This window comes from Silurus meridionalis, chromosome 3, assembly GCF_014805685.1.
Source record: "Silurus meridionalis isolate SWU-2019-XX chromosome 3, ASM1480568v1, whole genome shotgun sequence".
Taxonomy (NCBI): domain Eukaryota; kingdom Metazoa; phylum Chordata; class Actinopteri; order Siluriformes; family Siluridae; genus Silurus; species Silurus meridionalis.
Genome location: NC_060886.1, coordinates 28041955 through 28058233, shown reverse-complemented (window position 1 = coordinate 28058233; position 16279 = coordinate 28041955). Strand labels below are relative to the sequence as shown.

Sequence of the window (16279 nt, the reverse complement as noted above, 5' to 3'; positions counted from 1 at the left end):
ATATAGTAGGTAATAATGTCCGGATCATTTTCAGATACAACTACAACTTTGGGCTTAGGCTGGTATGCATGACATCTATATCTGATTCCCCAGTTATCATTCAGGATGAATGAAGCAATAAATACGTGTTGTCGTAGTGACATAAAGGTCTCTGTGTTGGCATTGATTGTGGATGAATAAATGAAATATTTCTCCACAAAATACTCCACAAGGCTGAAAGTCAGCACATTTAATGACAGCGAGCTGTAAATATGTACGATATGCCACAGTGTATTATTTCAGAGCGATTCCCTCCATACAAAGTCTTTATTGGCATTGTGATGATTTTTATAGCATTAACCCCCTTTAAATCTACATGGTGCTCCTATCCAGTCTAGTGCTGCCATTTTGGTAGGATTTAATTATATATTGTAACCCACATGCTGAGACTTTCACCATGTCTACAACAGCCAGCATGAGAACTGTGAGAAACCCACAGCTTTTTATTTTTTCGCTCATACAGGAATGAAGCCAGTGTCTGAGGGTGGATGGTCTTCGGAGATCAGTTGTTTTGTTCTGTTGCTGGGGCTTAATCTTGGCACAAAGTCATGTACATACTTATGCAGTTCAGAGACACTGCTGCAAACCTGAATTAGAAATGTTTTTGTATGCCTGGAGTCATAGCGTCGATTTCGACTTCATATGTTTGACACGCCGTTTGCACTGTATTTTCAACTCTATTAGTGCAAGAGCTGGAGTAATTGAAAGCTGTGTTTCATTTGAAATCTATTATGATGCATTACAGTGGATAGGCTGTTAATTGAACAGATGTGGAATTTCTTTGCCGGTTTTTAATTTGCAGCCTTACATACAGCCATGAGAAAAAGAAAGTACACCCTTTGATTAACTGATCATCAGTGTGATCACCTCTATAAAAGCCCAAGTTTTGCTCAGATTGCCGGTACGGAGCATTGAGGTGTGCGTTAACACAATGTCAAGGAAGAAAGACATCACCAGTGATTCAGAAAAGAAACTGCTGCTGCACATCAATCTGGGAAGAGCAATAAGGCCATTAGCAAACAATGTTTAGCTCATCATTTTACAGTTAGAAAGATTAGGACAAAATTGGGTCATGCAACAGGACAATGATCCCAAGCACACTGGCAAGTCTTTATTAGAAAGGCTGAAAAATACTGTGTCAGGACCTTTTAAGGTCATAAGTGGTGCATGATGCACTTATAAATGCCTGCCAGCCTCAAAGAACTGAATCAGCATTGTCAAGAGGAGTGGGCCAAAGTTTCTTCACAGCGATGTGAGAGAATATTTAAGTCATACAGAACATGATTATTTCTAGTTACTGTTTTCCTGATGCTGGAGGTGGCTCTACAAGCTATTGAATCAGAAGGTGTACTAAAATTTTCACACATGGCTTATCCTTGTCGGCTTAAATTTTGCAAAAATAAATAATGACCGTGCAATATGTCATGTGTTGTTCATCTGCTTTTGTATTTACCTAATTAACCTAACTGCTTGAATGTCTGGGGTTCTACTAATTGCGATGGGCCACCAAGAGTTGCCAAAGAAACTGGGAAACTTGCAGAGGGATATGAAAGAATATTGAAGGCACTAAATGTTCAATGGGGAACTGTCAAAACCATTATCAATAGGTGATGAACATGTGGCACCACAGAGACATTGGAAAGATTAGGATGACCTACCAAAGTTGATGAGAAGACGAAAACACTAAATAGGGAGGTTACCAAAAGGCCAACAGCAACACTGCATGAAGTATAGAAATTTCTGGCGTAGTCACACCTTTTGTGTGACTACTATCTCCTCTATTCTGCACAAGTCTGGGCTGTGGGAAATTTCTTACAATATATGCAAGCTCGTCTGAATTGTGCCAAAAGATGCTGTCAGTCACCCCAAATCATGTGGGGAAAAATGGTCCAAAAGTGTTATGGCACAAAGCTAATACCAAGGAACACTATATCAACAGTTTAGCTTATGATTTGGGGGCTGCTTCTCTTCAACTGGGCCAGGAGCACTTGTCAAGATCGATAGAATGAATAGCTCCAAATTCATCCTATCGATCTTGGATCGTATTTGGGGCTATTCATTCTATCGATCTTGACAAGTGCTCCTGGCCCAGTTGAAGAGAAGCAGCCCCAAATCGTAATACTACCTCCACCAAGCTTCACTGTTGATATAGTGTTCCTTGGTATTGGCTTTGTGCCATAACACATTTTGTACCATTATTTTCCACATGATTTGGGATGACTGACAGAATATTTTGGCATAATTTCTTCCTTATGACATCTCAGGGAGTTTTTCCTTGCCACATTCACCACCGGCTCACTCATCAGGGACAAACTTACACTTATATAGAACATATTCATTTTGATCACCAAATTATTAGTGTAAAGCTGCTTTGAGACAATGTTCATTGGTCACTCTGATGCTATGTGCAGACTATGTTTGCTTGAGAGGTAAAGGAAAGATGAATGGTATACGCTGCTCTGATTGAGGAGTTGTGACAGTATGAAATTGGCTGCTTTTAGTAATGGAAGGTTATGAGGTCCTTGTTCACATACAAAGCCCTGGCTGTGCTCGTAAATGAGCTTATTAACCCCCGAGCTGGTCCTGGAGTGCTGTAATAAGGGAAAGATGCAAACCTCTGTCGGCATCCCTTTTTCCAGAGTGACCATTGGTTTCACTTGATCGTATCATAATCAGAAAATATACATTTAATCCAAAAACATTTATATACTGTACACTGTGATCAGATATTTCATTTTGTTTTTTTCACTTCTCCACAGATTTCATAAGAGTTTTTTCTTTCCAGAAGTTCATTTTAGGGTATGTGCTCTGTTCAATTCTGAATTATTTCACTATAAAACAGTGGGTTAAACATTTTAATTTTACAATTTAATTGTATTTGTAAAGTGCTTGTATAATAGACATTGCATTGTCCCAGAGCAGCTTTACAGCATTAAATAGATTATAAATATAAATATATGAATTAATCCTTATAATTTTAACTCTAATGAGCAAGCCAGTGGTGACAGTGGCAAGAAAAACTCCCTAAGATGGTATAAAGAAGACACCTTTAGAGAAACCAGACTCAGAAAGGAACTTCATGGATCTTTAAAATGTTAATGTGGGACCACAAGTGGATTTACAATTGAAGAAAACTTCATCTAGAAGTATGGCATCACTTAGGCTGATCTGGAAAAAAAAAATGAAAAGGACAGTTTTAAAGTTCCTTATTATCCAGATGTCACAATTAGGAGTTAATTGTGGAAGTAACTTGACTCTATGGATAAACTTATCCCAGTGTCTGGTTGCTTCTAGAATTTTTTTTTATCCAAACAGACACTGCAACATTCAAAAAAGAGAAACAAATTAACCCCCAAGGTCAAACAACTTTTGGACAGGCATTCAAAATTTGCAGGTTACCAAGTCTTACCAAGAATTTCAATAGAAATGCAATGTGTTCCCAATTTAAGCTACAGTAGCTCGTATGTTGGATCGGACCAGCCTTCGCTCCCTACGTGCATCAATGAGCCCTGGCCACCCATAACCCTATCTCCGGTTCACCACTGTTCCTTCCTTGGACCACTTTAGATAGATACTGACCACTGCAGAGCTCAAGAGCTGCAGTTTTGGAGATGCTCTGACTAAGTCTTCTAGCAATCACAATTTGCCCCTTACTCAAATCCTTACACTTACCGTATTTTCTGGACTATACGCCGCTACTTTTTTCCCACGTTTTGTACCCTGCGAAGCGGCTTATTTATGAATTTTTGGAATTTTTTGGACATTTTTTGAAATTTATGAATTTTTCCCGGTTTTACAAACTTCAAGCCAAAAAACTGAACCCTATAACATTAGACCAATGAAATTTCCGAACGGAAACAAAAAAACGCACCTCACCTGTGTTCTGAGCTGCACGCCATCGGGTGAAAAAACTTTTTTTCAAATGCACGATGATGCCAAAAGATAAACTCCCGAGAGAAATAGTTGTGAAAGGAAGGGGAAGACAGTGAACAATGACTTTCTTGGTAGGCTACTGTTTAGATACAAGCCGTTGTAGCGCGTTGAGTCTGGGTGAAGGGAGAGCTCGCTAACTCCAGTTGCAACAAAAATCATATAAGCACAGACAGGTTTCTAAAACTCGTGTTTTTTTTTTTTCTTGGCAACAGCGTTACGGGTTAGTCAAAGAAACTTAGAAATGAGCATCAGAAAATTATAAGGACATATTCCTGGGTCTTGCACACATGCGGTAATAGCGGAAAAATGCGGCAGCAGCCTATTACACCGTGTAACAGTCACTGTCTTTCGTTAAAGCCTGTGTAAAGTTCATTAGTTTCAATGTAGACAAATCTTTGTCAAATTCAGTGGGTGCGGCTTATATATGCGCTTTATAGTCCGGAAATTACGGTACCCATTTTTTTCTGCATAATATATCACACTCACTAACAGCTGCCATGATAAAGAGATAATCAGTGTTATTCACTTCACTGGTCATAATTTTATGTCATAATGTTATGCCTGATTGGTGTATATGTGTGGACATACATCAGGGGTGTCCAATGTTTTCCACAAAGGGCCAATGTTGGTGTGTTAATACATTAAGAACCTTTAATAGTTTGGGGTTGATTTGGAGCAGGGAAGGTTGGAAACTGGTTGAAAGGAAAACTAGACCACTATGTCAAACCTTTAATACTACAACTCCATGCAATTCTGTCTGGACTGCAGCTAATGGGAACCAACTTCATCAGGCAGAGATCCGAATCATATATCTAAGCTCAGTCAACTGGTGACTGAACTGGATCACAAGGTCAGAAAGGAATATCCGACTAGCATAGAACACGTTTGCTAATTTTATAAGAGGCATGGCAAAGCATTTTAGCTGATTGGATTTAGAAACTAACTGTCCAGGTGCAAAGAGTGTGTCAAGCTTTTATTCTGTGCTGGTATTGTGAAAATGATTTGTGGAAGACCTGGAATGTTAGGAGTCTGGTTGCTTCACATAGACAGAATAATTATGGCGCATTTCGAAATATATATTATTATAATCTTTCATAAAACTTTCCAATTGACACTGTACATTAGCTAAAGCATGCTTCCTTTCTGATCATCTAACAGGCGCAGTCATTGAGAAATTAATGAATGAATGCACTCGCAATGCCCTGTTTTTAAACTGGGGCTTATTATAATTGAACAAAGAAATTCACACTTTTCTGGAAAATGCAGGGATGATTGTATACGATGCAGTCCTTTAGACATATATAGGCATGTCAGTATGTTTCAGTAGATCACACCTTTAAATTTCTACGTACAGTACAGACCAAAAGTTTGGACACACCTTCTCATTTAAAGAGTTTTCTTTATTTTCATGACTATGAAAATTGTAGAGTCACACTGAAGGCATCAAGGGCTATTTGACCAAGAAGGAGAGTGATGGGTTGCTGCACCAGATGACCTGGCCTCCACAGTCACCGGACCTGAACCCAATCGAGATGGTTTAGGGGTGAGCTGGACCGCTGAGTGAAGGCAAAAGGGCCAACAAGTGCCAAGCATCTCTCGGGGAACTCCTTCAAGACTGTTGGAAGACCATTTCAGGTGACTACCTCTTGAAGCTCATCAAGAGAATGCCAAAAGTGTGCAAAGCAGTAATCAAAGCAAAAGGTGGCTACTTTGAAGAACCTAGAATATGACATTTTTCAGTTGTTTCACACTTTTTTGTTATGTATATAATTCCATATATAATTCCACATGTGTTCATTCATAGTTTTGATGCCTTCAGTGTGAATCTACAATTTTCATAGTCATGAAAATAAAGAAAACTCTTTGAATGAGAAGGTGTGTACAAACTTTTGGTCTGTACTGTAGGTAACATGACATTAAATAATTATAATTTAAAGCAAGTCTTGAAGGATCACATTTCCCAGCTCTTGGTTACTGTTCCAAAGGTCATGATCATTAGCATTAAGGTCACAAGTTTGATCAGCACTGTATCATGGCTATGTACATGTGTAAGTGAAAAAAAGTCTTTTAACTATTTCTTCCATTTTGATAAAAGTATCATGAGCTGTATTTTATTTAGCTTGGCACGTGACACACTTGAGCAGTAAGTGCAGCAAGATAATAACTCACGAGAGACTGCACGAGAGTGGCAGCGTATTAAACGGCATACTGTATACACTACTCATTCTGAATTCCACCCACACATGCTACGTATTGCTCAGTCAAGACCCGATATAAATATTTCTCCCGATTGCCAAAGCTGCACTAGTATAGGACCTATGCGTCATCCAAGGAAATCCAAGTAGTCCATTAAATGCATTACATCTGTACAGCAACTCAGTGAATAAAAGACCCTCCTATAGATTTACGTTCCCGTAGCTGCTGCTAATTACACGAAGGTGTGAAGGGAGATGCAGAAATATGTCTCTGATCTCATTAAACTCATTCAGAGATGAATAATTATTACTCTATTTGTCTATTGGATGTAAATAAAAGTGGTGAATTTCTGTGTAACTGTTTATGAATTTACTTTTATCTGTGTATAAAATGATTAATGAATTTGTTTAATAGGTAAAGGGTCCAGTTATCTTTTTAAACGATACTAAATTACACCAAATGAGCATTTTGTGGTACTTTAAAGTATATAAATGCTGCTTCATATGCAAATCCTATTTGACTTTTATTAACTGTATTTTTTTATGTTGTAAATTCAGGAATCATTCATTGTTTTTTCATATTTTTTCCATGTACTTTTCTTTTTTTTGCCATTAAACTCATTTCACTGTCATACTTTAAATAGGTGTGTAGTTGAGAAATACAATTGTGTCACCCTCACCTGTTTCCACAGTCTTTTAAATATACCTGCTATATTAACTGCAGGTTTAGATCATGACTGTAATATATTATATGTACTTGGGTTCTTAAATGCAATTTGTAATTTGGACCTATACAATTTTAAAAATCCTAGATTTTATAAATAAATTGGATTAGTATGGCCAAACTGTGGCAGTCGTTTGACTAAACGATGACCTTTATATACTAGTAATGTGCATAGAATACTCAAACACAATTCAGGTGCACTATATAGTCAGAGGTTTGTAGACACCTGATCATAAAATTGTGTTTTTTTGAACATCTCAATCAATATTTAGTCCACATTTGCTGCTATAATAAACTCCACTTTTTGAAAATGTTCTGCTAGATTTTGGAATGTGCTCGTTGAGATTTGCATTCATTCAACCACAAGGGAGTTAGTATACTAAGTAATACTATAAGTCAGATACTGATGCAGGGTGTGGAGGCCTAGGGATCAGTCAGCATTCCACTTTATCCCAAAAATGTTCAATAGGATTAAGGTCAGATGGTATTGGAGGTCACTCAAGATCTTCTGCTTCAACCCATGTAAACAATATCTTTACAGAGCTGGCCTTGTGCACAGGGGCATTGTCATGCTGGAACAGATTTGGTTCTCCTAGTTCTTAGACATTCTATATAATTGTGTGCCTTTGACTTTGTGGTAACAGTTTGGGGAAGAACCTCATATGGCTTGAAAATCAGGTGTTTCAGTATTTTTTCATATTGTGTACATGCTATTTGTAGAATACAGCAGAAATGTGTTATTGAAATAAAGTTTTAGAAAGGTACGTTATTTTGCAGATAAAGCCTATTTTATGCATAGCAGGTTGTATCTACTCTATAAAGCTTTTCATTGTACACCTCGTGCTCCTCTCACATAAAACGTTCTTTTCTCTGCCTTGTTCTCCGGATTAGTAAATATTTAATGTGTACTGTAATTACAGAACTTGCATTGGTTGCCAGATTTTTAGGAACATATGTTTAAACTGATAAAGGCACACAAAACTGTTACAAGGAAGCTGCAGCACTTTAATATATATTTTTGTCATTTTCTTTAGGACATCTGTTCTTTATAGAAAAACATCTGCGCAGGAGAACAGTTTATTTGCTTTGGGGAAATACTTCTTTATTCATTCATGCAGGAATGTGTCATATTAAATATGTCCTTTCCTTTTTCATAGATGCTAAACAATCAACTTTTGAAAAAAACTAAACATTAATATTAAGCAGAAGAAACACCCTTTACACCTTATAGACCAGGGGTCATAAGGTGTAAAGCCTGCGGACACCAGGTCGCCCCCAAGGACCACACGAGTCCCCCGCGGGCCTCACCTCACCATAGCGCCACTTACCAGTATTATTTTTTAAATCTGTCACAGAAAGACTGAGTCATTTAGTTGAACATATACAAGGCAAAGACTTGAGGAGAAGTACGAACTGAAGAGCGGGTAGAATCCGTAATGCTGGGTAGTCCAGGGATGATCGCCAATGTAAACCGTTAAAGGCAAACCTATCTTGAGTGCTTCCTCCAAAGCGGAGCATGGAGCATGAAGCATGGAAGTACAGAAAATACTAGTGGTAGGAAGTCCAGTACATCTCTTAAGGCAACGAGTAGATCCGACAGTGAATAAGGTGAAATCGGGAGCTTATAATGGAGAAAGGTAATCAGGAACAGGTGTAGGTGATTAGAGCAGAGCGAGTCTGAGTGAGAGTTAGAGCCTTGGAGGAAGGCGTGGCTGGTGGTTCCCTGACAGAATCAATCTTGCATTGGTGTGAATTTAAAAATGACAATATTAAAATATAGATGACTAGATATAGATAAATATCATTAATTATTAATCATAACATATAATGAACGGTAAATTGAGCAAATTTGTTTTTTCAGAAGTGTGTATCAAACTGGTAGCCCTTCACGTTAATCGGTACCCAAGAAGTAGCTCTCGGTTTTAAAAAGGTTGGTGACCCCTGTTACAGACCAAAGTTGCCAACTGACACCGCAAGGATGAATTTCTATTCATTTAAGTTTTTACATTATAGTGTTTTCCTTCATGAACCGAAGATTTTTGTTGGTAACTATTACAGCTAATGATCTTCGTCCTGCTTAATCATCTTGCCAGATATTAATATGAATTATCTTCATTTACAATGAGCTTTAACGCTATGAGTAAATGTGCCTTGTAGTTGTACATTGTACAGTAATAAAAACAGGCACTCTATGATTTAACATAGGGCTTTATTGACCATAACAGGCCATTCACGATACTAATGAAAGCAATTTCAATTTTCTAAGAATATGAAATGGGCCTGGATTTATAAATGACAGCACTGACAGCACACTCAGTACTATTAATAGGCAAGCTTATACAGTAAAACATGGGTTGCCAGAGCATCAGTAGTCTTGCGTAGACTGCGTGCCAACCAATCCAATTACAGCCCAACACACACACACACACACACACACACACACCAAAACCCACAGACAGATATCATACATCAGATATACTGTGTATCTGTGTGTGGGGGTGGGAGTGTGTTGTATGTTGCCTGTAATTGGATTGGTTGGCACCCAGTCTATGGTGTCATGTACCCTGAGTTAACCTACTCCAGGCTCTTCATGACACTGTGTAGGATATACAGTCTAAATATGGATATGGACAGATGGATGGACAGGGGATAAATGCAGAATGTTTTAAAATAATTAAAAATAGAAATGTACACAGAGTGTATTTTGGTGTCATGGATAAAGTAAAGACTTTATATACAGTAGGCAGTGGGCCTGGTGTTAATCTGACTGTTAGACTGTCAACTGTTAGATTTGCATTCTGTATCAATTTGATATATCAGCTATTTGCATGCTATTAATCATATACTAATATTAAATGTGTACAGCTGCTGCTTGAGCTGCTGCTTTACCAAAATCTTTTGGGACTGAGGTTAAAAGGACATCTTTCCCTTCCCCAGTGTTCAGAATTTACAATGAGTACTAGGTTTTCTTTTCTCTCGCTACGCTGAGTTTTTGATTCCATAATAACAATATAGATATCCTTTCAGTAAATGGTTCCACTTGGTTATTATTTTTATGAATAACTCTTCCCAGTGGATCATTGTGGAACCGCTCTTTATTCATTTATGACTTGAATTGATTCCCACAAGAAGCAAAACCCTCCATTTATCTTATCAACAATTGTCCTTAATACTTTTATTAATATCTGTGAATGAATATGAATAAAATATTCAACAAGCCTTGACATGATGCATTATTGAAAAAATGCTAAGTGCCTCCTAATGACCAGGAAGATAGCAATACCCTTATTATTCTCTACAATTTCCTCTCCATCCATCTCCATTATATCAGGACCTGTTATTAGTATTCCAGTGGCATGGCTTTTCCTTGTAAGTGAATAAGAGACATGTGTTCATTTTAGATCTACTATAATCAGCTCACATCTTACCTTTTGTCCCCCAGTTAAGAGGAATTATATCATAAGAGTATATTATCCTCCCACACTTTCACAGCAATGACACAGAAGAGCTATTTTTGGTTCCTTATAATAACTTTTCAGTAAATGGTTTGTAAAAGATCCCTCATTTCTGTTATTAAGATCACACAACTAGATGCAAGTGTAGTAAAAAGAGTCTTTATTGATCCAAGCAATCAAATCCAAAACGATCCAAAAACGTAGTCAGAACCCAGCAGAAGTTGTGTAATGTGTGAACTGAATTCAAGAGGCAAACCAGGTGACAGAATATTTCTGAGATATCAATCATGAAATATAAGGGGTGGTAATTCAATGGAGAACTTCTCTGCTACTGTACAGGGAGTCTGTGAATGGAGTCTCTTTTATTTTGTGTGTGTGTGTGTGTGGGGGGGGTATAATTTAGTACTCAATCGGTAGCTTGAAGATGCAGAGTCGGCAAGTGTGTGTGGTTTCGGAGTTGTAGGTCAGGGCTGCCATATTTGGAACCCTCACCGATTGTTGGATCTGGAGTCTCCAACTGGCTGTGATGTGACTACAAAAAGCTCTTCCCAAAGGTTCTCACTAATGATGTTTTTTTGACCTCCAACTGATTCTGCCAAGTAGCAAAACCTCTAACATTTATCGTATCAACAATTGTTATTAACACTTCACGAATATAAGTGAAGAGTTCAAATACAATTCAGGTATAACCATCTCCTCTTCATCCATCCATCAATTACTGCCTGATATTAGAATTTCAGAGGCATGGCTTTTCACAGTAATTAAATAGGAGGAATGATTACTTGAGATCTTCTTCGAATAATTCACATCTTAGCTTTACCCTGTTAAGATAAACATTTTTCAGAAGAGTATATTGTCCTTCCGAGCTACCTATGGAACGCTATGAAAATGAGTGCATTGATTGTTCGTGACACTTGTATATGTATTACTTGAGTTCCTCTTCAGCATTTAGGTCAACGACAGCAGGCAGCATTTTCAATTCTTCTAATGCACATCTAATATGAGCACCACTTGACAGTTTAGTGACCCGGATTACGGCAAACACTTATTACAGAAGAACCACTTGATCAGACTAGCTGTAATAAACAAAATCTGACAGAACGTTCAGGATTAAAATGTACAAAATGATTAAAGAAATATGTACAATTAACAGCAAAACAGTCTGGCAAAATGAATTGGCCGTCCATGGACAAAACAGACTTTTAAAGGATGGATATTCATAAAGATTTTGTAAAATGCAAATTGCAAAATGGCAAAGAAAACCAATCTTTAGTTGCACAGTCTCCAACCAGGGTTGTTGCTGTTTCCTGTTTTCTTGGAGGAAAAGGTTGCACATATGTCAAATAACATTCTCATTGATCACCTCCAAGCACCAATCTGCAATAAAATTTATAGTTTGTACATTTATAAGTTGGCTAGGGATATGCTGAGTTACTGATTGTAAAACATTGCATAAATTGTGAAGTAAAATACCATTTAAACCACAACTATGGCTTGGAATTAGATGCATAAACATACTTTCCTTATGGAGTATAACAAGATTATATATATATACTGTATACTGTATATGTAAAAAAAAAGTTTTAGCTTTAGGTTTTCAGTTTAACATTGTACATTGAATTTCTCTCACAATAACATGCTGATATAAAAGGTTTGGCAAAAAATAAACCCTTCCAGAAAAGAACAAAAAAAGGGGCCTGTTCATTTACCTCAAGTTTAATTACATCTTGTGGTAAACTGAGGCAACATTTTTCACTCATACACTTTTGGGTTTCCTACAAGAAAAAAGAACCTGCAAATGTTTGACCCCAGATCTTCAGTACTTTGGGGCTGTTTCGCATCAATGAGTAGAAGCGCTCATATGAAGTTTGAAGGCATCTTATGAAAATCCATACACTCAACATGTCAAGTCAAGTTTATTTCTATGGCGCTTTTCACAACAGACATTGTCTCAAAGCAGCTTTATAGAACTTAACAGTTAAGGTGAATGGTGTGTATTTATCCCTGCCATGGCGACTTTGGCAAGGAAAAACTCCATTAGATGTTATGAGGAAGAAACCTTGAGAGGAACCAGACTCAAAAGGAACCCATCCTCATTTGGGTGACATCAAGAGTGTGATTATAGTCTTTAAACAATACAGAACACTGGAGAGAGAGAACTAACATAAGCACTGGAGTGTAAGATTATAAGTAATGTCCTTTCTGCAGTCTTATACAGTCATTCGAGGTTGTGAAACCAGGAGTTGCTGAGCAACTCATAAAATAGCTCAACATTTGAGATCATCATAGATCCAACACCAGTTTCTCCATGCCAGAGCCTTTACACAAAGAGGTCCAATGTCCAAACTCCACATGAAGTGGGATCCAAATGGCGCTGGTACGTCTCTAGATGATAAGCCAGGTATTACTAATGAACCGCAGAAGATTAGTTAAACATTAAGAACAGTTTTGTAAGTTCATAAGGAAACCATGCTAAGAAAAAAGGACATCATCCATGGCCTCAGAAATGTAATTATTGCACCTCATCAATCCGTGAAAGGGTTTAAGGCTATCTCCAAGCAGTTTGAAATACACTCTTTTACAGTGAGACAGATTGCTTGAAAAAATGGAGAGCCTTCAAGAAAGTTGCAAAACCATTTCAGGAGTAAGCTTAAACAAATCTAGGTGTATTAACATCATTAACAAAACTAGAGCGTACGTTCGAAAAAATGAATTAAGTTCATGAGTCTAGTTCTTGTGGTGTCCTCAAAATATATAAAGGCTTTTTATGGAAGAAAGAAAGCAGGAAGTAGAATCAAATGACTTGTCATGACCACCATGTGTGAAGAGGCAATCTTGTTGAAGATGAAATCTTGACATGATATGTGAAAATCAATAAACCAGTCTAGCTGTATGGTTTATCTGCAATATTTATTCATGAAACATTCTGTCAGGCTCAGGTACTTTATTTGGGATCATTGGTCAGGACTTGGAGGGTTACATGTCTGAAATGTAATTTAAAATAAAAAACTATTGGAAATTCTGTCCTGCAATATATCTTTTGAATAATGTGTTAAATAGATGGTTTCTGGAGCCCACCATGAAAACATGAGATATGCTGAAACAATCTAGCCACTGGCATGTTCTTGGGATGTGAAAGCCATGTAGACCAAGTTATTCACACACACTGTGACCAAGGCTCTGGATTGATTACCATCCCAATGAAACAAAGTGACATTTTGTTATTGATTGTGACCAATTTGGCTTTTATTCTACAAAAGCCAGAAGAACACAGTTTTAGGGTTACTATTCGACTTCCTGGTGAGGAGATAAAATAAGTCAATGTGTCACAGCAATCTATTTTTACACCTTTCAATTGTGATATTGATGTTGCTTTTTCCATTTCTAGATAGGTTGTAAGGTGACAGTCCTTCTGTTCATCTATTTTCTGGCAACAAACTACTACTGGATCCTTGTTGAAGGCTTGTACCTGCACAGCCTCATCTTCATGGCCTTCCTGTCAGACACAAAGTACCTGTGGGGTTTCACTTTGATCGGATGGGGTGAGTATGAAGCAGGGCATTAATTTTTAGTCAGTCGTTCTGTAAGGGTGAGTTGTATTGATCTATGAAAACTTAGACAAGAACATAGCCATCTGCTTTTTTTGCATTTCACCAGAATCCTCTAAAGTGCTTCTAATTATACTCTAATTTCTTTATCCTCTAAGATGGAGATGCAGTCAGAGAGTTGCAATGATGCTGCTTTGCTAAAAAAAACATTGTTCTCTGTTTAAGTGCCCTACTCAGTTTTATAGTATATTATTATAAAAAAAAGTGCAGAATTCTACAATCTCATTTAGCGCATTTCAAAATGAATCGACCGCCTTGAAATCAGGAATCAATCGCAAGTAAACAGCTCCTGGAACTTCATACATCTCCTATTAATATCACTGTAGTCATGAGATGGTTGAGTGGTACAGAGCTTCAGGAGCTTTGGTTAGTGTCTCTGCGGTTTCTTTTTTCTCCCATTGTTCATATTTGTTTCCTCAGGGCTCTCCTGTTTCCTTGTATCTTCCAATAAAACAGTCTAGTAGGCAGATTGAGGACTGTAGATTTCCCCTGAGTAAGAATGTGTGCACTGTGATCTGTAATGAACTGATTTTCCTTCCAGGGTGTATTCACACCTCTACTGCTGCAACCCAGCCAAGGATCAAATTCTTTTTACAGCTGAATGGATCGAAAAACAAATAACTGAATAATAATACTAATTTGGGGATAGATTAAGTTAAAGCTACTTACTGTGTTAGGAAATTAAAATGCTCTTTAGAAAATGTTTGAGAAAAGAAAAAACTAGCATGGTGGTGCCTGAATGAGCACAAATCTCCACAGGGACAATCGAAAATCTAGTAGAACTTTTTCCCAGATGAGTGGAGGTTAGCATGAGCGCAAATGGGGACTAAATGTGGAATGGAATGATTAAAAAACACATATGAATCCCTAAATCTCTATATATCTATTTATCTAATGCATCATTAACTTAATAATGAACTTGCAAGTCACTTTTAAGAGATAAACCTATGGTGAAGAAGCTTTGTAATGAACTAAACTTTGGAGATTTTTAAGAAACCCAGTTAAGACAACTCCAAACCTCTACACTACAACCACAACTGTGCCACCTACATCATCTGAAGCAGTTCAGAATCAATATTTGTCTAATAACATGACAAAAACATTACAATTTGAATAAAATACGACCTACTAACCAGAGACTCATAATGTGCACCGCTCCTCAGAGGCTGTAATCCAGTGGTACGGCTCGTATTCACTAGTCTGGAATTGGTAAACAAAACCTTTCCTGGCTGAGACACGCTAGCTAGCTTCGGGGTTAGCCGACCTCCTTACGATGTCTAGCTTTTCTTGAAAATGTATTTTTAAGTATGTCCGAGACCAAATCAATTTCTCTTCCTCCGTAGGCATAAAAAAGTCTAACTCTGATGTATTAATATGTGCAGAGCTACACACGTGTTTTGCCAGTCGAACTTGGCTGTAGCAGTTTGCCTCTGACCGACCAATCAGAGGACGGAAAAATGCTGATGCTATTCTGGGATAGCTAGCTGCCCTGTGAGGAGAATTTGAAATCTGATTGCTAAAGAAACAGATTATGAAGGCCAGCAGTACTGAATTTGAAGGCCCTGGGCAGATTAGTTTGACATGGCAGCACATAGAGGATGAAATATGATTAGACAAAAAAATACAAACAAAAGTTTGTGGACACATGAACATAAGATTCTCATGTGCTTTTGGAATGATGTTCAACTAGATTTTGTAGTGTGTTTGTGGAGAAATGTGATAATTCAACCACAAAGGTTTTAATCCTGAGGAGCCCTTGGGTGCAGTCAGCATTCCAATAAATCCCAAATGTGTTCAGTAGGGTTGAGTTCAGTGCAGAGAGATTCCACTTGAAACCAGGTCAACCATATCTTCATGGAGCTGGCTTTGTGCACAGGGGAACTGTCATTCTGGAAAAGGTTTGGGTCTCCTGGTTCAAGAGAAGACTGCATCCAAAGACACCCAGTGCCTCCAACTTGGACACATTGTATCCATACGGCACTTCACATTCTCAACTACACATCCACTGCTTTCTTTTGGATAACTTGCTTCCCTTTTAAGTGGCTTGTATTAATTTATTTATTTTTCTATTGCACTTGATGTGTTTCTCCCGACAGGGCTGAGGAAGAACACAGCTTTGATATGCAGAACCAGTTTTTATTATGGGCTTAAAAGTTCTTTATAGGCTTAATCAGCATATTCCTCCTAAAAAAACCTACATTGTCAGTTGGACCCGCTGTGTAATTGACCTTGTATAACAAGAAATATGCTGGATTTTATTTCGCCAAGTCAGAATTATAATTGCTTGGTGATAACGAGGCTCCACAATGCGACTTCTCTCCATGC

At 37.7% G+C, this 16279-nt stretch overlaps 1 protein-coding gene across 1 annotated transcript in view; it reads left to right on the top strand.

Moving 5' to 3' along the window:
* The window catches only part of pth2ra (parathyroid hormone 2 receptor a), a 64319-nt gene that overhangs the window by 24169 nt on the left and 23871 nt on the right, over positions 1–16279 (top strand). The window contains exon 7 of the mRNA XM_046845993.1: positions 13735–13888. Coding sequence (XP_046701949.1) covers positions 13735–13888 — 154 coding nt within the window. The remainder of the gene's footprint in view (positions 1–13734; positions 13889–16279) is intronic.